Source organism: Micromys minutus, assembly GCF_963924665.1.
Source record: "Micromys minutus genome assembly, chromosome: 18".
Taxonomy (NCBI): Eukaryota; Metazoa; Chordata; class Mammalia; order Rodentia; family Muridae; genus Micromys; species Micromys minutus.
Genome location: NC_137953.1, coordinates 52,137,323 through 52,161,204, shown reverse-complemented (window position 1 = coordinate 52,161,204; position 23,882 = coordinate 52,137,323). Strand labels below are relative to the sequence as shown.

Below are 23,882 nucleotides of genomic sequence, written 5' to 3'. Positions count from 1 at the left end.
CAGACCTAAATGAAGCACAATAGAAAAGGGAAGCCAGCCACACCTGTGAGGAAAGCATCTCTGTGTCGGATGTTTGGCAGACATTCACTTTCGATATTTGAGTCACTCTCACCACATATAAGCAGTGCGCACTGCGGTGATGTGAATGCGCTGGTTCAATAGACTGACAGCTATGCAGTCAGCATCTCTTCTACTTATGTCAACTCTATATACTAGACAAATGTCCCTAATCCTAGCTTACACTCGGACCAGGGAACCAAAAATGTAAATGTAATTATTGGAGCATTTAATAGTTTCAGAAAAAGATATGAAATAGGGCAAGAATTAAGAAGACAAGATTACTAAGTATTCTTCAAGTCAGGAATGCTTTATAGAAGAAAAATAAAAGGTTTTATGACATAAAATGCATCAAGATTTTCCTATGCATGAAAATCAGACAGAAAGGAACTAAATTTTTCATACTCAAGGAAAAGAAAGAATAGTCCAAGATAAATAAAAGACTGCAAAAAAAAAAAAAAAAAAAAAAAAAAAAAAAAAAAAAAAAAAAAAAAAACAAAGAAACAAGAAAAAGATATCTAGAAAATCCTATCAGCAATTTCCCACATAGAAGAACCGACAGCGCCAGCAGCCTTCCTGGGACAGCTCAGGAAATGGAGAAGAATTCTACAGGACACAATGAAGGCCAAGGAGAAAGCTGTAAAGACTGGAAAACAGAATAGCAGCCTTCTAAGGGCATCACTTGAGTGTTTGCCCATCAGCCTTCTGTCCATCACTAACCAGTACATCCCAGACACTAGGTAGGATGCCAAAAATAACTGTTCAGTGGAAGTCTGAGTGGACCTCACTTGAACTACCTCCAAGGCTTCCCTGTCCAAAATCTCACCTAGCAAACGGATGAGAGACCTGAAAAGTAGAATTTGTTTTCCACATACTGAAGTAACGATAAGTGATAAGCAATAGTGAGTCAAGTTTCTGAAGAAGAGAACCCCGCTAGGGAACCCTATTAGCGTTGCTCACTTAGAACATACACAAAGTAGGAAGAACTCAAAAATCATGAAGGTATGCTAAGAAGGGTAATTTTTCTTCTTTAAGCTTACCTTTTGGCTGAATTGACTTGAATGCTAAGGCACCATTATATTGCAATAAGTTTGTTGGTTTCATATAAAATAAATAAAAAGAACAAAAATCAAACCTTTAATGTACCAATCAGATTAGTTCTAACTTATGCTAATTGGTAAGATTAGAACAAAAAGTTATTGTCTAGTGATAGCTGCAGCCATGTGTTTATGATAACAGGAGTCTAGGAAGAAGATGATGTATTTGCCAGAATGCAACTCATTTTATCTTGAAAATATGGCATCCAGGATAAAGTTAGGCTTAAATAATTTTGGTTTGCCTGTAGAGCAATAATTAGAATCCAAAGAAAAATTCTTTTAAATTAATAAAGTAAAACCTCCTTGATAATTTAGATGAAAATTTCTGTTTGGTTTTTAGTTTTAAATCAGAAACACCTTCCTCCAGAACATGTATTATGGTTTAAAGAATGATTTAAAATATCAGTTATTAAACAGGAAACAGGAAAATTGCTCATCAAATGTTGAAAACACAAGCTAACAAAAAGCAAATTACATCAGCTGCTTTTTCCCATTGCTATGATAACATGCCTGGCAAAAACAGCTTAAGGAAGGGTTTGCTTATCATGGTAGGAATATGGACAGGACCATGAGGCAGGTGGTCATAGTGTGTCCATGGTCAAGAAACAGAAACTAGTGAACATTGTTGCTTAACTGACTTCAACATTTTTCTTTTCTATTTGAGCTAGGACTAGCCAAGGATTATCCAATAACAAGCTTACTGTTTAACCTTTTCTTAGCCAAGTACCACTATCCATAGCTAGACCTTAAATAAATCTATACTTGCTCAATAGCTTTCTCTTTAAAAGCAGAACTCACACTAGAAAGAATATTCACTTTATTATGTGTTTATGAAATAAAGCAACTGTGTATTAATATATCATATATAATATGTAAATATATTGCAAATAAAGCAAAGAGGCTTTCTTGTCTCTATCCTACAGTCTTCTTATTTTTCACTTACACTTGTGAGCATCATTCTTCCATCTGTTAATTTATGTGATACATACTTCTACCTACTAGTTTCTCTGCCTTGTCTCTGAGTTAAATCAATATCAATCTGATCTATACAGTAGCTCAAGGAAAAACAGAGCAGCACAATGTATCCACTAATAAAAGTTGTTTAAATGATGAAATCAAACTGTTATGCAATGTGTTAGAAGCTCCCAGGTTTAAAAAAAAAAAATCTGGGCAAAGGGCATTCACGACCGCGTATGAGTGTGGGAATGAGACAGCAGGACACACCTCTGCATCAGTGGCAAAACATGTGGCTGGGCATCAAGGCATGAGTCCTGAGGACAGGACCAAGGAGAATGAGAGCAAATTGTCATCAAAAAACAAGTTACTAATTAATGTCAGAATGTAAAGATAAAATACTCACTAATTTGTCTACTAAGTAATCCTTTGGCCGAGCATCATGCTATTTATTTAATTTGAGGATTCATAGCTTCCATTCTTTTTGTTAAGATTTTGAGAAGTATAATTGATCTAGCTAGGCATATATATATACATATATATATATATATATATATATATATATATATATATATATATATATATAAAATTGTGTACACGTGTGTGTGTGTCTTTGTCTCTCTTACATGTGTATGTCTGTATATACATATACAATTCCAGATATAACCTGTTGAATTCACATAGTATTACTTGTACATATAATTTAAGGGCTGACTGCTTGGCATTGAACACCCAGTTTGTGTGCTCTTCTCTGAGGAAGAACATTCCCCCTGCTCCCAGCTTTTCTCAATTGCCTATAGATTCTATGTAGGACAGAGGCCTCCTGAGCATTTCCTCATGAAGTTAAGCATGTTCACTGTTTCTCCCTGTTCACCTCCAGTTTGAGTAGTAGTCATCTTATTGAGACTTTACTGTTGCCACTTCTAATGTTACTGAGAGATACAATCTCACAGCAAACTCCCTGATCCTCTCAGTCTTGGGATCTTTCTACCTCCTCTTGCACAATGTTCCCTGAGCCTTAGGTTGTGAGTGTTTTGTAGATGTGACTAGGTTACATAGCTCTGCCTCTTAATTAACTGTGGTTTTCTCTAGCAGTCTCTGATGCAAAGGAACATTTTTTTGATGAGGGGTAAAGATTACACTTATCTGAGGTTAAAAGAGAAAATGTTTATAGATTGTTATTAGATATTATACTGGTTTAGTAAATTAGTTGTTCCAGGTTCTCCTCCAATAACCATGATTTCACTACTACTGGCTATTTAACGGGTCTCTACTTGTAGGCATGGTACCCATCATCCTGGGAATATCTTAAGTTCAATTAGAGATCTGTTATTGCCTCCTAGGCATGTGAGTCACCACTATATCCATAGGACTATCTAACCATGCTGGCCTTACTGCACTCCATAGGTTTCATAGGTAGGACAGGGACTGCCTTTCTTCTTTGAATTCTTCCATGAAATCTTCTCATACCCTGAAACCCATCCATAAGGGAGAAGGCACTCAGTCCATTTCTCATGTGTTGTTACTACATATCTGCCTACATGTTTCACCCATGCTTACATAACTAACAGACATACTAATATAAAAGTTCCCAATGTACTCAAATGCAAAAATATCCTATTAAAATAAAAACAAAGAGGATGACTCTGGGGCCATATAAGTTACATAGTTAATTAACCCCACTTACATCTATTGAAGATGATTATGCATATGCAAACTACAAAATGCTTGATTAAAATGTTATTTTGTAAGTTACTAGTTACAGAGGAAATTTCTGCTCACCAAAAAATAAAATAAGTTATTTCATATAAACTTCAAATGATTTAAAGGGTTATTGTTAAAATTATAATATTCTCGGAAAGGAAATGAGAAAATGTGGCCACAGTGCTAAAATGGTATAACATGGGATGCGTGTGTAAGTCAAGGGAAGAAGTGAGTGAAGGGTGGGGTTATAGAAAGAAAGGCTTCAGCAAATGTTTAACCAGATATAAAAAGTTTAACAAATGTGTGGGCTCTAGTTTTGAGACTTAAAGTATACAGTTCATTATCATATTAAAAACTGTAAAAACTGCTGTAGTAAAAAAAAAAAAAAATCTCTTAAACCTTATCTAACCTGGTGTTCCATTTAAATCTGGCACCTTTTCTGAATTGAGCTGTCTGCATTTTACTTGTCTGCTATTCATTCAAGAAAATATGAAAAAAATCTATAGTTTGAAAAGTAAGAGAGAATATAATGTTCAGGTAATTGGTTCAAATGCAATCAGAAAACAAATATAAATGGATCAGGATGTGATGTGGATCCTAACAGACTGGAGTATTTAAACACTCAGGTCCAGGTGGGTGGTAGCTAGAGGAAGTGATGAGACTTGAGAAATGTATCCTGACCTAGCTAGAGGCCAGAAAGACCCAGACAGTTGAGTTCTAGCCAATTAGTGAGGATTACTGAACTAGCAAAGGTCTGAACTAAAACTGGACCCCGGTGACCCATTACAGCAACTGACTGGACTCAAGTCTGAACAAGATGCTAGCCCCAGAGACAGAGCTATCTTTTCTTCTTGGAAGTCAGATAGATTTTGTGAAAAACTTCCTTTGAGAAAAATTTCACTTATACACAACTTTACCCTTCCTTTCTTTTGTGAAAAAAAAAATTATTCCCAGTTAGAAATTTGTATAATCTTTCAATCACCTCCCAAAGAAGCTTATACACAACACAGAGCTATCCTAAATGCCTGATTTTCATTTTCTATTGACCTCACACTGCTCAGATTCTCATTTGTATAGACCAGGTCTTGATTTAAAGTTTTAATATGCCCTAAAACACTTCTAATTTCAGTCAGTAGCTGGTTTGTGAAAGGTGACTGCCTTGTATTTGTGTGTTGATGAAGATGAAGTAAATTAACGCTTTTGTTTTTTAAGTAAAATGTTCTGAAGCATCTTCAGAGTGAGCTTCGAAAGCTATTTATGGAAAATACCGGAAGCACAGCTTTTGCAGTATTTTCCAGGATACAGCAGCTTCGTCTCAGCACCTCTGGCCACATAGGCATTTACCGTCTCTTTGTCACTGCTTTCTCAGGAAGAAAATGAGACCTGAAGAAGGACTAATTTACAGTATCACACTAGAGGATAAACTTAAGTGTGCTATTGTGTGCCTTTAGTGGGAGACATTGCCTAGCACAGCATTCACAGCATTAATGTGATAGTTTGAGGTAATGAACAGAACTCTTCACGGAAGACCTTCAGAGTGCTTTATTAACCATAGATACAGAAAGGCTTTGCATAAAGTCTGACTAAGAATTGAAGGCAAGAGTGAGCACAGAAAGCACACCCCTGCCCTGCCTGATCCAGGGACCAAGAACCCAGCATTGGGACCTCTGTTCGCACCCGAGGCTTTGGGGCGTAGAACAGGGGTCGGACCATCTGCCACCTGGAGCAGTGGAGAACCAGGGACACAGACCAGATACTAGGGAAAAGTGAGAACATATCACTGACAACAAAATGGCAAGAGGAGAGCTAAAGAGTATATCCCAAGGAAACCAAGACAACCTGGAAAAACCAGTACCCAGTTCTCCCATCACAGCAAACAGCAGAATGCCAAACACTGCAAAAAAAGAAGACGCAAACCTAAAATCATACCTCAAGACAGAGATAGAGATAATTAAACAAAAACGGGAGGAAGAGCAGAAAGAATCAGAAGCTTCTAAAGAGTAAACAAGAAAATCAGAAAAAGAACTCAAAGAACTAGAGGAAAACAGAACCAAATAGATGAAGGAATGGAAGAGGGAATTTAAAACAAAAATTGAGACAATAAAGAAAACACTAAAAGAGATAACCTTAAAGGTAGAACACCTAAAAAAGAAATCAGGAGTCACAGATGCAAACATTTCCAATAGACTACAAGAGATAGAAGAGAGAATCTCGGGGACTGAAGACAACATTGTAAACATAGACAAAACAGTCAGAGAAGATGCGAAAAACAAAAAGCTCCTAACCCAAAATATCCAGGTAATACAAGACACAATAAGAAGACCAAACCTAAGGATAATAGGAATAGAAGAGGGAGAAGAATATCAACTAAAAGGCACAGTAAATATCTTCAACAGAATTGTAGAAGAAAACTCCCTACCCTTAAGAAAGAGATGACCACGAGCATAAAAGAAGCCTTCAAAACTCCAAATAGGTTGGACCAAAAAAGAAATTCCTCCCGACACATAATAGTCAAAAAACCAAGTTCCCAAAGCAAAAAAAGAATACTAAAAGCAGTAAGGGAAAAAGGTCAGGTAACATATAAAAGCAGACCAATCATTATCACACCTGATTTCTCAGCAGAGACTATGAAAGCTAGAAGAGCCTAGACAGACATCATGCAGACCCTAAGAGAGCACAAGTGCCAGCCCAAGCTGCTATACCCAGCAACACTATCAATCACCATAGGTGGAGAGATAAAGATATTTCAAGACAAATCTAAATTTAAACAATATTTGACCACAAACCCAGCACTACAACGAATTATAGGTGGAAACCCCAATACAATGAGGGGAACTACATCCAAGTAAAACCAAAAAACTCCTAAGCGAGAAAACCAAAAGAAAAAAGAGACACAGACTCACTCAACCTTCAAAAGCAATAATAGCAGGAAACAGCAACCACTATTCCTTGATATCTATTAACATAAATGAACTCAACTCCCCAATAAAGAGACATGAGCTATCAGACTGGATACATAAACAAAATCCAGCATATTGCTGCATACAGGAAACTCATCTCAGAGACAAAGACAGACACTATCTCAGAGTAAAAGGGTGGAAAAAAAACTTCCAAGCAAACAGCCCCAAGAAGCAAGCTGGAGTCGCTATTCTAATATCGAATAAAGTAAATTTCCAACCAAAAGTTATCAAAAAAGATAAGGCAGGACACTTTTTAATTATTATAGGGGAATTCTGTCAGGAGGAACTCTCAATCCTTAACATATATGTTCCAAATACAAAAGCACCCACATTCATAAAAGAAACCCTACTAAAGCTCAAAAAATACATCTCACCCCACACAATAATAGAGGGAGACTTTAATACCCCACTCTCACCAATGGACAGATCATGGAAACAGAAACTGAACAAGGACACTGTAAAACTAGCAGAGACTATGAACCAACTGGAATTAATAGATATCTACAGAACATATCATCCTAAAGTAAAAGAATACATCTTCTTCTCAGCACCCCGTGGCACCTTCTCGAAAATTGACCACATAATTGGACACAGAATGAGCCTCCATCGATATAAGAAGATTGAAATACTCCCAGGCCTCCTCTCAGATCACCATGGTCTAAGGCTGGTCTTTAACAACAACAAAGACAACAAAAAGTCCACATACACATGGAAACTAAACAACCCTCTGTTAAACGATAGCAGAGTAAAAGAAGAAATAAAGAAAGAAATTAAGGATTTTCTAGAATTCAACGAAAACGAAAACACAACATACCCAAACCTATGGCATGCAATGAAAGCAATATTGACAGGAAAACTCATAGCCCTGAGTGCTTCCAGAAAGAAACTGGAGAGAGCATACATCAGCAACTTGACAGCACAGCTAAAAGTTCTAGAACAAAAGGAATCAGATACACCCAAGAGGAGTAGACAGCAAGAAATAATCAAACTTAGGGCAGAAATAGACCAAATAGAAACAAAAAGAACCATTGAAAAAAATCAACAAAACCAAGAGCTGGTTCTTTGAGAAAATCAGCAAGATTGTTAAACCCCTAGCCAGAATATGTAGAGTGCACACAGAGAGTATACAAATTAACAAAATCAGAAAGGAAAGTGAAGACATAACAACTGAAACTGAGGAAATTCAAGAAATCATCAGATCCTTCTACAAAAGCCTATACTCCACAAAGTTGGAAAATCTGGAGGAAATGGATGAATTCCTAGACGGATATAAGATCCTAAAGTTAAACCAGGACCAGGTAAACCATCTAAATAATCCCATAACACGTAAAGAAATAGAAGAAGTCATCTAAAGCCTCCCAACCAAAAAAAGCCCGGGTCCAGACGGGTTCAGTGCAGAATTTTATCAGACATTTATGCGAACATAACACCAATACTCTCCAAACTATTCCACAAGATAGAATCTGATGGAATACTACCTAACTTATTCTTTTAGGCTACAATAACCATCGTTCCTAAACCGCACAAAGACCCTACAAGGAAAAAGAACTTCAGACAAATCTCACTTATGAACATTGATGCAAAAATTCTCAACAAAATCATTGCAAACAAAATCCAAGAACACATCAAAACGATCATTCACCATGGCCAAGTAGGCTTCATCCGTGGCATGCAGAGATGGTTTAATATAAGGAAATCCATCAGTGTAATCCACCATATATAAAAACTCAAAGAACAAAATCACATGGTCATCTCAGTAGATTTTGAGAAAGCATTTGACAAAATTCAAGACCCCTTCATGTTAAAAGTCCTGGAAAAAACAAGAATCCAAGGTCCTTAGCTAAACATAATAAAAGCAATATACAGCAAACCAACAGCCAACATCAAACTTAACGGTGGGAAACTTGATGCAATCCCACTAAAATCAGGGACACGACACGGTTGCCCACTCTCCCCCTACCTATTCAACATAGTACTGGAAGTCCTGGCTGGAGCAATTAGACAGCAAAAGTAAATCAAAGGGATACAAATTGGAAAGGAAGATCACTCTTTGCAGATGACATGATAATGTACTTAAGTGACCCCAAAAATTCCACCAGAGAATTCCTACAGCTGATAAACAAGTTTAGCAAAGTGGCTGGATATAAAATTAACTCAAACAAATTAGTAGCCTTCCTATATTCAAAGGACAAACATGTCGAGAAAGAAATTAGAGAAAAGATACCCTTCACAATAGTCACAAAAACTATGAAATACCTTGGTGTGACTCTAACTAAGCAAGTGAAGGATCTATATGACAAGAACTTCAAACCTCTAAAGAAGGAAATCGAGGAACATCTCAGAAAATGGAAAGATCTTTCATAATCATGGATTAAAAGGATCAACATTTTAAAAATGGCCTTCCTACCAAAAGCAATCTACAGATTCAACGCAATCCCCATCAAAATTCCAACACAGTTCTTCATTGAATTGGAAAGATCAATGTGCAATTTCATATGGAACAACAAAAGACCTAGAATAGCGAAATCCATCCTCAACAACAAGAAAACATCTGCGGGAATCACTATCCCTGACCTCAAGCTATATTACAAGGCAATTGTGCTGAAAACTGCATGGTACTGGTACAGAAATAGGTATGTGGATCAATGGAATAGAGTAGAAGATCCAGAAATTAACCCTCATGTATATGGTCACCTGATTTTTGCCAAAGGAGCTGTAACATTCAATGGAAAAAGGACAGCCTATTCAACAAATTGTGTTGGTCCAACTGGCACTCAGCATGCAAATGAATTAAAATAGACCCTTTCTTATCTCCTTGTAGAAAGCTCAAGTGTAAGTGGATCAAAGATCTCCACATTAAACCAGATACACTGAAACTATTAGATGAGAAAGTAGGGAAAACCTTAGAACACATAGGCACAGGAGAAAATTTTCTGAACAAAACACCAATGGCTCAAGCTCTAAGGTCAAAGATTAACAAATGGGACTTAATGAGATTGCAAAGTTTCTGTAAGGCTAAGGACATTGTCAAGAAACAAAACGGCAGCCAACAGAATGGGAAAAGATCTTTACCAACTCCACATCAGATACAGTCCTAATATCCAAGAACTCAAAAAGCTAGACACCAGAGAATTAAACAACCCTATTAAAAAATGCGGTACAGAGCTAAACAAAACATTCTCAATTGAGGAATATCGAATATCTGAGAAACATCTAAGGAAGTGCTCGACATACTTATCCATCAGGGAAATGCAAATCAAAACAACCCTGAGATTCCACCTTACACTAGTCAGATTGGCCAAGATCCAAAACTCAGATGACAACAGATGCTGGCGAGGTTGCGGAGAAAGAGGAACACTTCTCCACTGTTGGTGGGGTTGTAAACTGATACAACCACTCTGGAAATCATTCTGGTGATTCCCCCAAAATTGGACATAGTACTACCTGAAGATCCAACTATTCCACTTCTGGGCATATACCCCAGAGACTCTCCAATATATAACAAAGATATATGCACCACAATGTTCATAGCAGCTCTATATAATATCCAGAAGCTGGAAAGAACCCAGATGTTTTTCAGTAGATGAATGGATACAAAAATTGTGATACATTTACACAATGTAGTACTACTCAGCTATCAGAAACAATGACTTAACCAAATTCTTAAGAAAATGGCTGCATCTAGAGAATATCATCCTGAATGAGATAACCCAGTCACAAAAGAACAGACATATTATGCAGTCACTGATAGTGGGATGCTAACCCCAGAGATTTGGACTGCCCCAGAAACAACTCACAGACTGTGTGAAGCTCAAGAAAAAAAAAAAACAAAACAAAAACAAAACAAAACAAACAAACAAAGAAAACCATTATGCTTAATCCTTACACACCAAGAAAATGTAGACTAATTCTTGGTTACATCCTGTTTTACATGTACTTTTTGCTCATTGTAACTAGTAAGACCTTAATGCAGAGTATCAAACCTTTAAAAAAAGGGGGGAAAAAAAAGCCAAGCACTGACAAAAATGTATTGTATACATTTATGCAAAAATGTTTAAAATTTTTTTCTTTTATCTTTGTTTTTTTTAAAATAAAGTCTAAAAAAATTAAATAAAATAAAAGAATTGAAGTCAAAAACTTAGTCACTTTATGCATCAAAATGATAATAATATTATGCTAATGCTTTAGCAAATTATATTAACTTTAACTACCTTGTTTTTTTGTTTTTTTTTTTTTTTGTTTTTTTGTTTTTTTTTTTTTTTAGTATTTATTAAATTCTTTGATATAATACTCTCCCATTCTTCTACCCCTAACCCCTCTTGGATCCATCCACCTTCCCTTTTCTTTCCTCTCACTGAGTCCTTATAGAGCCCTCCAGTGGAGAATCATTTACCCATCAAAGTCCATACCCTTAGAGAAAATTTGGCATCCCCAGAAGCTATCAACTGCCAGTAGCCTCTCAGCTGGAGTGGGGTCTTTTGAGCGGCTACACCCTCCATTCCAAAAGTCAGCTGGCTTGATCCTGTCCAAGTCTTGATCAAGAAACCACAGGAGAAATGAAAGCTTAAGTAAAGTGTTCCTACCAAAACCACAAAGCACTGTTTCTATCTAGAACTCCTTAAATTCTGCCTATTATAATCTGCCCCCACCCCACCCCACCCCCACCCTCTCACTCTCTCTCTCTTTGGGGAGGGCTATGATATAAATGTTTCATTCCTGATTGAATGTGCCATGGCTACTGTTCTCTACACTTTGACCAGCTGTGAGTTTCTACATTAACTCATGACCACTTGGTCAAAGTCCTCTGATGAGGTCTGAGAACAGTATGAATCTGAGTATACAGAGGTAAGAATTTTCAAGTCATTAAAAATAAATTAGGAGGCGCTTTCCCACTTTCTCTCCTATTAGTTACATTGTATCTAGTCTTATGTGGAAGTCCTTGATCCACCTAGTCTTGAGCTTTGTACAAGGAGATAAAAATGAATCAATTTGTATTCTTCTACATGCTGGTCACCAGTTAAACCAGCACTATTTGTTGAAAATGCTCTTTATTCTACTGGATAGTTTTAGCTACTTTGTCAAAGATCAAATGACAATAGATGTGCTGGTTCATTTCTAGGTCTTCAATTCAATTCTGTTGACCTACCTGCCTGTCTCTGTACCAATGCCATACTTTTTTTTTTAATCACAATTATTCTATAATACAGCTTGATGTCAGGGATGGTGATGCCCCCAGAAGGTCTTTTATTGAAGAAAATAGTTTTTGCTGTCCTGTGTTTTTCATTATTCCAAATGAACTGGCAAATTGCTATTTCTAACTCTATGAAGAATTGAGTTGGAATTTTGATGGGGATTGCATTGAATCTGTAGATTGCTTTCTGCAAGATGGCCATATTTACTATGTTAATTCTGCCAATCCAAGATCATGAATGATCTTTCCATTTTCTGAGATCTTCTTTGATTCCTTTCTTCAGAGACCTGACGTTCTTGTCATATAGATCTTTCACCTGTTTGATTATAGTCACACCAAGGTATTATAAATTATTATTCATGACTATTGTGAAGTGTATCGATTGCTTAATTTCTTTCTCAGCCCATTTATCCTTTGAATAGAGGAAGGCTACTAATTTGTTTGAGTTAATTTTTTAATCCAGCCACTTTGCTGAAGTTGTTTATCAGGTTTAGGTGTTCTCTGGTGGAATATTTGGGGTCACTTAAGCATACTCTCATATCATCTGCAAATAGTGATAATTTGAATTCTTCCTTTCCAATTTGTATCCTTTTGACCTTTTTGCTGTCTAGTTGATCTGGCTAGGACTTCACGTGGCCATATTGAAGAGGTAGGGAGAACGTGGACAGTCACTATGTTCATGGCACCCAGAAGCTGGAACCAACCCTGATGTTCTTCAACAGAGAAATGGATACAGAAAATTTGGTACATTTTCACAATGGAGTACTACTCACCTATTAAAAGCAATGACTTCATGAAATTCTTAGGAAAATGGATGGAACTAGAAAATACACTGAGCAAGAAAATCCAGTCACAAAAGAACACACATGGTATGCACTCACTGATTAGCGGATAGTAGCCCAAAAGCTTGGAATACCCAAGATACAATTCACAGACCATATGAAACCCAAGAAGAAGGAAGGCCAAAATGTGGATGCTTCAGTCCTTCTTAGAAGAAAGAACAAAAAACTCCTGAGAGGAAATACAGGGACAGAGACTGAAGGAAAGGCCATCCAGAGAATGTACCACCTGGGGATCCATCTCATATATAGACACCAAACCCAGTCTGTATTGCTGATGCCATGAAGTGCTTGCTGACAGAACCTGATATGGACGTCTCCCGAGAGGCTCTGCCATATATAAGAGCCTTTCTGATATAGATGAAGATGCTTGCAGCTAACTATCGGACTGAGCATGGGGACCCCAATAGAGGAGTTAAAGAACTGAAGGAGCTGAAGGGATTTGCAGCCCCATAGAAAGAGCAATACCAACCAGACTCCCCAGAGCTTCCAGGGACTAAACCACCAACCAAAGAGTACACATGGAGGGAGCCATGGCTCCAGCAACATATGTAGCAGAGGATGGTCTTGTCTGGCGTCAATAGGAAGAGAGTCCCTTGGTCCTAAGAAGGCTCATTTCTCCAGTGTAGGGTAATGGCAAGGTAGTGAGGTAGGAGTGGGTGTGTGGGAAGAGAAGCATCCTCATAGAAAGAGGGGGAGAGAGTATTGGAGAGGGAAGAACCAGTAGAAGAAAGAACCAGGAATGGGGATAGCATTTGAAATGTAAATACATAAATATCCAATAAAAAGAAAATAAAGCAGGGGTCATATGAATGACAACTTATCACATCAATATCAGATGTACATTCATGACACCTGCTTGTCCATTTACATACAGCGTGTTTTACAACAGAATCATCTGACCAGCCTCTTAGACCATTCTACAAAAGTGTTTGTTTCCTAAAGGAATCAGTATAGTGCTTCAAGTTTGTTATGTCTTTTAAGCAGGTATGATTGAAAAGAAAGACTCCTTTGATGGTGGCAATCAGTATAGTTGGTGCATCTTCCTAACCTATTTTTCAGAACTTGAAACACATTTGATAATTACTGCTTATCAAATTGCATGCACTTTTTCATTTCAGGTGGTCCAGCTTCCTTACCACTACATCTCTTTGTCACAAAGAAAACTGGTAATTATATTTTGCAGCCAAGTCCCTACCTTAATGTCATTTTCCTATGACAACATGACCAACCACCCTTGAAGAAAGCAGAAACATTTGAGATTCTCTCTGAAATGGTTTCTACACTGCAACAACAACATCGGGCACACAGAGACACCTATCTGAACTCAGAGTGAAATCGCTCAGACTTATTTTTAAATATGAAATATTCTCTACTTTGGTTAAATCCTAAATATGATATGTCCATTTGAAACAACCCTTAAATGTTTTTAAGTAAGAAAGTTATAAACATGCTTGACATAGGGCTCTATTCACTGTTATTTGGAATGTGCATTGTACATTTTTAACCAAAAATTTCTGTCTTGGGTACATTCTTTTCTTCTTCTTCTTTGTTTTACTATGAATGACATTTTATTTAGTCATTTTCTTTACAACTGAAACTCTGGGAATTCAATCCAAGGAATTAATATCCTTTCCTATGAGCTTCCTGTACACACCAGAAAAAGTTGCGACCTTGTGCTCCGCGTTGTTCTGCAGTGCTTTGTCTACATGAACTTCTATGAGCCGCCTACCAACCAGGTTCACATGGCTCCTCTTACCCACAGTTCACTTAGGAAGACCAAGTCCTCAAAGATGGCGTTGTCAGTGTGTGGCTTCTAGGGTGCTTTTACTCATTTTTCATACAGCTTTTCCGGGTTGGCTTGGGCAGAATCCTCCTCTAAGCAGTGAAGAATACATGCTTCTCACTGAACTTTTTCTCCAATTCACGAACTAGCTGGACTTGGATTTTCTGGAAAGATTTCAGCTAAAGAACTGGTACAAAAATTATGATGGCCTTCCGACCACCGCTAACGTCGATTCCTGGGCGGCGGCGACGTTGAGTTCCGGCAGCTGTTCCTCAGGATCTGAGTTTATCTCCAGCTCCAGGAGCTCCTGAGAGATACAAGACTTGAACTCGTCCGGTTTCTCACCATTGGGCTTCACAATCTTGGTGTTCGAGATGAACATGGCTTTATCCTTACAGAGTTCTGGCTTAGAAAGAGGTACAACTCTCAGGAGAATGGCTCATATACAGGTGACCAGGAACATTCTTGGTGATGAGCCAAAATCTTGACCTAAACCATGGCCACCTTGAGTAGGGAAGGGATGTGCACCGTGTATGTTATGAGTATTGTTTAGTTTCCATGTGTATATGGGCTTTTTGTTGTCTTTGTTGTTATTAAAGACCAGCCTTAGACCATGGTGATCTGATAGGATGCATGGGAGTATGTCAATCTTCTCATATCTATTGAGGCTTATTTTGTGACCGATTATATGGTCAATTTTGAAGAAGGTGCTGTAAAGTGCTGAGAAGAAGGTGTATTCTTTTGTTTTAGGATGATATGTTCTGTAGATGTCTATTAATTCCAATTGGTTCATCACCTCTGCTAGTTTCACTGCGTCCTTGGTCAGTTTCTGTTTCCATGATCTGTTCATTGATGAGAGTGGGGTGTTGAGGTCTCCCACTATTATTGTGTGGAGTGTAATGTATTTTTTGAGCTTTAGTAGGGTTTCTTTTCTGAATATGGGGGCTCTTGTATTTGGAGCATATATGTTATGGACTGAGAGTTCTTTCTGAGAAATTTTCCCCTTAATGAGTAAAAAGGATCCTTTCTCATCTTTTTTGATAACTTTTGGTTGAAATCTAATTTATTCGATATTAGAATGCCCACTCCATCTTGCTTCTTGGGGCCGTTTGCTTGGAAGGTTTTTTCCCAACCTTTTAGTCTGAGATGGTGTTTGTCTTTGTCTCTGAGATAAATTTCCTGTATGCAGCAAAATGCTGGATTTTGTTTATGTATCCAGTCTGATAGCCTATGTCTTTTTATTGGGGAATTGAGTCCATTTATGTTAACAGATATTAGGGAATAGTGATTACTGTTTCCTGCTATTTTTGCTTTTAAAAGTAGAATTGTGCCTGTGTGTCTTTCTTCTTTTGGTTTTCTTGCTTAGGTATTTTCTTGTTTTTACTAGGATGTAGTTTTCCTCCTTGTACTGGGTTTTCCACCTATAATTCATTGTAGTGCTGGGTTTGGTTTGTGGTCAAATATTGTATAAATTTAGTTTTGTCCTGGAATATCTTGGTCTCTCCAGCTATGGTGATTGAGAGTTTTGCTGGGTATAGCAGCTTGGACTGACACTTACGTTCTCTTAGGGTCTGCATGATGTCTGTCCAGGCTCTTCTAGCTTTCATAGTCTCTGTTGAGAAATCGGGTGGGATTCTGATTTGTCTGCTTTTATACATTACATGACCTTTTTCCCTTACTGCTTTTAGTATTCTTTCTTTGCTTTGGGCACTTGGCATTTTGACTATTATGTGTCGGGAGGAATTTCTTTTCTGGTACTCTCGATTTGGAGTTCTGTAGGCTTCTTTTATGCTCATGGTCATCTCATTCTTAAGGGTAGGAAAGTTTTCTTCTAGGATTTTGTTGAAAATATTTTCTGTGCCTCTTAGTTTATATTCTTCACCCTCTTCTATCCATATTATCATTAGGTTTGGTCTTCTCATTGTGTCCTGGATCTCCTGAATATTTTGGGTTTGGAGCTTTTTGACTTTTGCATCTTCTCTGACTGTTTTGTCTATGTTTTCCAAGTTGTCTTCAGCCCAGAGATTCTCTCTTCAATCTGTTGTGATCTGTTGGAGATGCTTGTATCTGTGACTACTGATTTCTTTTTTAGGTTTTCTACCTCCACGGTCTCTTTTAGTGTTTTCTTTATTGTTTCCATTTCCATTTTAAATTCCTTCTTTAACTCCTTCATCTCTTTGGTTCTTTTTTCCTCTAGTTCTTTGATTTCTTTGAGTGTTTTTCTTGTTTTCTCTTTAAAAGCTTCTATTTCTTTATGCTTTTCCTCCCGTTCTTGTTTAAGGATCTCTATCATCATCTTGAGGTATGATTTCAGGTCTCAGTCTTCTTTTTCTGGAATGTTTGGCATTCTGCAGTTTGCTGTGATGGGAGAACTGGGTTCTGTGTTGCCAGGTTGTCTTGGTTTCCGTTGGGTAAGTTCTTTCGCTTTCTTCTTGCCATCTTGTTGTCAGTGATTGGTTTCTGTCTCTCCCATGTACCTTGCCTGTGTCCCTGGATCTCCGCTGTTTTTTGTGGGGACCTTTCTTCCAGTATTCTGTTTCTTGCGTTTTGATGAGACGTCAACTTTTAAAAACATATAGACAAGCTTTAGCTGACTGTGGTGCTTTGCTAACAATCTAGAACTAACTAGTTTTCTAGAAGTGACCAGGACCAAATTTCTATCAGTTCCATGTGCAGTAACACTAGACTTTATACTGTATGTAGATTTTATTTTCTATTATAAAACGGAGTTGACTGTAGTAACATGAAAATCACAAGCTCACTACACAAGAATGCAAAATCAGAGTAGACCTGGGGCTTGAAAAGAGTGCAAGGAGCCTTTGATAAGCACAGAAGATGAAGATATGCTAAGTAGAAAGAATCACAGAATTGGTTGCTGACTGACAGCAGAGCTAGCTGAGGCCAAATGGCAGAAATCTGTTCAAACTCAATTCAAGTTTATACATGTCCGTGTACCCCTGTGGATGCCTATAGCACTGGATCTTCCTGAAATGTACAGAATACCAAATGATCTTGCCTTGTTCAGTCCATGTTCAATCACTCCATCACACCCAGTATAACAACTCAGCAAATGTCTCCTGTGCTGGTTTTTGTTTGTCCACTTGATATAGTCATCTGCAAAAATAGAACCTCAGTTGGAAAATGACTCACCACACTGACCTGTAGACAAATCTGTAGAACGTTTTCTTGATCAATGCGCAGTACCCAGGCCACTGGGGGTGGTGCCATCCATGGGCAGATGAGCCTCAGTTATATAAGAAAGCATGCCTGTAACCAACAGCTTTCCTCTACTTCAATTCCTGTCTCAGGGTGCCCACCTTAGTCCTGTCTTGGCTTCCTTGATGATTCCCTGTAACCTCTAAAACAAATAAAACCTTTCTCCAAAAACTTCCTTTTCATGATATACTTTATTGCAGAAATAACAAGCAAACTGGGACATTTATTGATTTTTCTTTATAGTTCTGCCAGTTTAATTGTTTTTTTCACCTTTGTGGCAAGCTTCTCAAGAAATGTTGATTTGATGGGTTATTATAAGCTAGATATGCTGACCAGAGTATAAATGTACAAATTATATGTAATTATCATAAATTTATACCTAAACATAGATAAGAACAAAAGGTGACTATGATATAGTTAGGTAACAGATGGGATAAGCTTATATGGAATTCAGTGCTCACCTAAAAAGAGGCACTTATGATCAGACTAAATAACAGGTCAGAGCTCATACCCTATATACAATCAGAATACTGTCAAGAACTCAATCAAAATGAAGTAGAAACTATGTGCTAACTATTCAGGGCATTCACTGAGTGTGTCTTGTCTTGGTGTGGGTTTAGTATGTTAATAAAGTCATCTTCCCTAGGAGTTATCACATTCTTCAAGCAGATTAAGTTTTGAATTTGTACCATACACCGTTATTTGAAAATCTAGAGCCTGAGAAATAATTATAAAAATCGATGTGTGCAAAGGCACACTATCTTTGGGAGGGCTTTTTAAAGGATATTCCCTAATTATTTTTTCAAAATTGGAAGTCTGTCCTCAAAGTCAGAAAGTTTGAACCATGCCACCGGTGACTGGTGTCAATTTATCAACAGCAAACATGCTTCTATAGGTCTACCCTCAAAGAGGGGAACATATAAAACTTCTTCAAGTGACAAGCATCCAGGCAGAAAAAGTAAAAGCTTTCATATGAAGTGTTTGGGGATGCTGGACAAAGTGTGGATATGGTCACCACATCTCAGGAGCTTCAGAGTCACAAGACCCTGAAACCAGTGCCTTCCTACTAATTATCTTCATATCATCTTCCACCTGATTTCCACTGTGCCTATTCAGACTTGCTTCTGTCTACCTGGTGAGGGGACCCAGTGGTACCCTCTGCATGTCAGTCCATACAGAGTCAAGAAATTGCAGTCACTGACATTCTTTTGCTTCATTTCCTCCATCTGATATTCATGGTTATGAAAGAGTAAAACTTTGAACCAACATTATTTTATTTATGTGCTCATGTTCTCTCTCGAGAAATGTATATGAAACGTTGGTTCATGTCACTATTGATCTCTCTGAGAAAATTGTAATATTTTGTTTTTCCCAATCGGGTAGCAAAAAAAAAAAAAAAATGTTTGTAATTAAGAAAGTATGAATGATGTAAAATAAGAGTTTTATTTTAACACTGTATTTTGATGTGGTTTATGAGTTCTCATTATAATGTTCCACTTGTATAAGTCAAATAACAATGCTTTCTCATCAAACTTGAATAGGAAATTATACTGCGGTAGCTAATTAACTTTGAATTTATTTCATGTATGCATGGTGTATATATGGATGTCATAGGACAACTTTTAGTGCTGTTTCTCTCCTTTCACAAATCTGCTCTGGGAATCAAACTCAGTTCATTAGGCTTGCCAGGAAGCACCCTTAACCCGTGATCCACCTCACTTGCCTTAGTTAATTTTTTTCATTTATTAAGAACATCATGAATGACTAGAATCTGTTTTGATCAAACTTATCCTACCATTCCCTCCTCTCTGACTTCTTATACTCTGACTGTCTTCCCCATGCACCCCAAGTCCATGTATTCTTTCCTCTTTTAATAAGGTTTAAATAAAATTAAATTAATTTTTCTCTCATTCCTTATATTCATAGATTGTGAGTGTTGGGAAGCATGTCAAAGGCTACCATTATATCATCGCAAATTTGGTAAGAAATCTTGCTTTTCTCTTTTTACTAAGAATTGATAATACTTTAATCAATGTTCAAACTGCATTATTTACTGTACTTCAGGTCATGTTATTAAAATAACTGTCATATTTTGAAAATTAGATTGGATTTGCCAGGGAAAAATTAATTATAATTATAATTATAATGTTTTATTTACCATTATATCACCTGTCGAATTAAATGCTGGCATTTTGTCTCTGTAAAGGGTAAATGCTAGTCTATAAATAAATATATTCCCTAGGTGTGACAAAACAACATATAATGGCTAATTACACAAATATTTTGAATGGAATTAATAACTTTTAAATTATATCAGCCTTTCAACTCACCTAAAGATGGATAATAAACAACATGGAATGCATTGCTTGAAGGATACAAGGCTTTGTAGAGTGTTTAACAAGGTTTACTGAGTGCTTCTGTTTAACCTACCAGCTTGAGAAAATGGGCTACTCTTATTATATTTTACTATAGAAATGTCTCATCTTAGACCCTGAACTCCATTGTGGCTTATCCTAGGGAAGACAGTGGGTTTTCTATTATTTCCCATCACATATTTCTTTGATGAGAATTTTATTCTTGAAGCAGGAAAGCAGGTAAGGGATGGAGGAGAGCCTCAGTTCTGTCACATTTCTGATGATGAGTGTGCCATCTCATGTGTAGAAGGTCCATCTGCATGATAAGTGTGCCATGATGTGTCCAGAGAGAGAGAGGTCCAGTCTGGGAAGCTGGATTGCAGCACAAATCTGAGCAATATAATATAGCTATAGTTTATAAAATTATCATATTTCATGAATAGAGTAAAATGTTGCAAGACAATAGATTGTTATAGAAGTATCAGCAAATTTGGCGCTTCTTTTCTATTTCTTTTAATAGCTCCCAGTTTAACGTGTCAACTCTTTGCAAAAATACAAATATTAAAGCAAATGCATTTTGTGTTTTTCTAAATGTCTTATAAGAGGCTATGATCAGGAGTATCTCTATTCTTGATGACACAAATGAGTTTCTAATTAATTACTACAGATGGCAGCTCTTACATCTATTGTTTCTAAACAATATAATTTGAGAAGAAAATCACTGTGTTATAAACTATCATAAAATTAGGGTCTTACATTATGAGCTAGAATAAGTAAGACAGTGCACAGTGGAAAAGAAATGATATTTATGGCCAACTAATCGATCTCAGAGCCATCCATCCTCAAATAGCCTGAGTGGATGGCAGATTATTTAAACTAAAGTTTCAGCATATGAAGTGGAAAACCATTTGTCCTAGACGCAAAAGCACTCACTAATGAAATATCAAACTTCTATCATGACTAGATCAGTGACTTGCACCCAGCTGTGTTATTATATAAAATATTAATATGGATTTTCTTGGCATTCATTTATCCATATAAGATAACTAGTCTTCATTCTTTTAGCCAGTTAAAAACCATTTCTTAATAACTACATATACAAATTTTCCAAATGCAAAACACTAATATCTATCATAAAGAAGCTTAAAAATTACAGAATATTCAAGATGTATAATAGCTAAAGACTAATTGAATCCATTCATCCCACATACACACAAATATACACATTGCATATAGACAGCATTTATACCTCAAAGTTAAAGAAACGACATATACAGCATGTTTATCCACATTTATGTATTTAGCTTCAACATGGGAACAGATACAACTCATCAAGCATTCAATCTAGAAGTTTTGTACAGTTGCAATGATCAGGTAAAAGGCTACCAACTTGCCAGCACTGTCCTAATGAGCCTCCTTTTCAGCTTCCTGTATGTTTCAACTTTTCTTCCCTAATCTATAAGTACATTAAAATCATCTACCTCAATCTCAACTCTTTACAGTAAGTTTTATAAGATGTTAAGGGAGAATTTTCCTCATTCTTCTCGATCTTCTATAATGGCACCAGAGCAGCCTTGAAATAACTTAGTGTGTAAAACACTGCAGTAATGTTAATATGAATCAGATAAAATATAAAAAATAAAACTTGTATTCACATTGATGAGGAAATGATCTTACTGACTGACAAACATCATCACTGAGATATCAGACACCTACAATTCTGAGGATATTAAAAAGAAAGCCAAGTTGGGAATAATTCTAGAGAGTTAACTACTTACATGGGAGGCCTTTTCCACAAGAGAGGGAGCTCCTCCAGCTCATCTCTCTGCTCAGAAACATTGTTTTAATAGTCAGTCACTGACTTCCCAAGAACTGGAGAGTAACTGACTTCATTATACAATGGCCATCCATGAATCTATCCCCTTCATTTCCATGATTTTCCATAAATTCCAACAAAATTAAGTGGTCACCAAAGTAACTGTTGCCTAGGAAACTGGCTTACTGTCTAGATGCTCTCAAGTTTTCATATAAAATTATGAGAACATAAATGAAAGGGAATTGTTGCCTATACTCAGACAAACATAGTCAACATTAACTAAGCCACCCAACATTCATTCAAACCATAACTGACACAGGAGCTTGTTATAATCAAACAAAATAATTGGTTTTCCTTTACCTTCAGTGTGCTGTTTGACAGACTTTGCATGTAACAGGGTCCCTGCAGGCTGCAATTTGCCTGTGTCTTGCAGCTATAGTTAAAGCTCCACAGAAGGCTTAGCAGACATTGTATTTCAGCTAAGACTGAAAGAAAATAATAATCCTATCAATTAGTAGCTAATGCAAGAGCTGAATTACTGTGGCATTTGGAAAACAGTAAAATAATGTGCCTGTGGATCTGCCCTATATGCTGGTGAAAGCACACAAATGTTCCACACTGACAGTTTAGTAGCAAGAGATTGATGGCCACTGTGTTTCCCAGTTCTAAAGCATAAATTTGCTTTGTGAGATCTGGCTTATTTCTCAATGAAACTAGAATGTTACTGATGAGCTGTCAAACTGGGTGACACATAATAGGGCCAAAATAAATACCAGTTAAGTGAACTAATTAATAATCACTTACAATTACTGAATGTGTACCCAAAGAGTTAGATAATAGGAATAGTATCCTTCTGTTCATTGCGAAGGTAATCTAAGGCTAGAAATCAACAGAGATGAGAATCAAAGCCTGGGTTTCTTTTGTGCCTCTCCTCTCCTGGTGATATTATAGCAATTGATAAATTTAAAAGCATGTGTTGCATAGCAACATAAAGGAATGCAAAGTACAAAGGGTGAAGAATGTGATGAAAACATGGCTCTATTGTATATCCATTGGTGACCTTGAAAAGATTTTCACCCTAAACACCAATCCTTGCTTTTCTTACCTCAGAATTAATCAGGTCTACCCGGTAACCAAGGAATGATTGAGCTGAATAGATAAGCTGTAATATAATTAGCACAGAACATGATATATACTGAATCCTGATATAACATACATACACTAATCTCTCTGTATGTGATGCCTAGTTATCAGTGGAATAATATGCTTCTTCTTGGATCAACAGGTGTGTAATTATATAAACTCAAAAGGAAATTTGCATTAACCTACACACTGTTGAAAAACATTATTTTAATTTTATTTAATCGTTTTTTTATACTCCAGATTTTATTCCCCCTCTCAGTCTGCTCTCTGACTGTTCCACATCCCATACCTCCATCTCCACAAAGATGTTCGGCCCTCCCAGTCCCCAAACCCCCGACCTCCCACACTCCCAGTCCCTACCCCCATCCCCCACTCCACCAGACACACCTATTCTCTGGGGCCTCCAGTATCTTGAGAATTAGTTGCATCTTCTCTGACTGAACCCAGACCCAGCAGTCCTCTGCTCTATATGTTTTGGGGGCCTCATATCAGCTGCTGTATGCTGCCAGGTTGGTGGTCCAGTGTCTTAAGAGATCTTGGGGTTCCAGGTTAATTGAGACTGCAGGTCCTCGTCCTCAGCTTCTTCCAGCTTTTCCTTAATTCAGTCACAGGGATCATCGCTTCTCGGCCTTTTGGCGAAGATCAAGTGTAGTGTTTGTTCTTATCAACCACAGAGGTCAGCAGCTTCTGCTCGTTGGTTGAGTGTAAATATCTTCATCTGACTGTCAGCTGCTTGTTGGGTCTTTCAGAGGGCAGCCATAATCG

General features: G+C 37.2%; 1 protein-coding gene across 3 annotated transcripts in view; it reads left to right on the top strand.

Annotated features, from left to right (window-relative positions):
• Nucleotides 1-23,882, top strand: part of GRIA4 (glutamate ionotropic receptor AMPA type subunit 4) — a gene marked incomplete at both ends in the record, with an annotated part of 362,750 nt that overhangs the window by 256,826 nt on the left and 82,042 nt on the right. For all 3 annotated transcript variants that reach the window (XM_080931806.1, XM_080931807.1, XM_080931808.1), the window contains one exon: nt 19,731-19,784. In XM_080931806.1, coding sequence (XP_080787932.1) covers nt 19,731-19,784 — 54 coding nt within the window. The remainder of the gene's footprint in view (nt 1-19,730; nt 19,785-23,882) is intronic.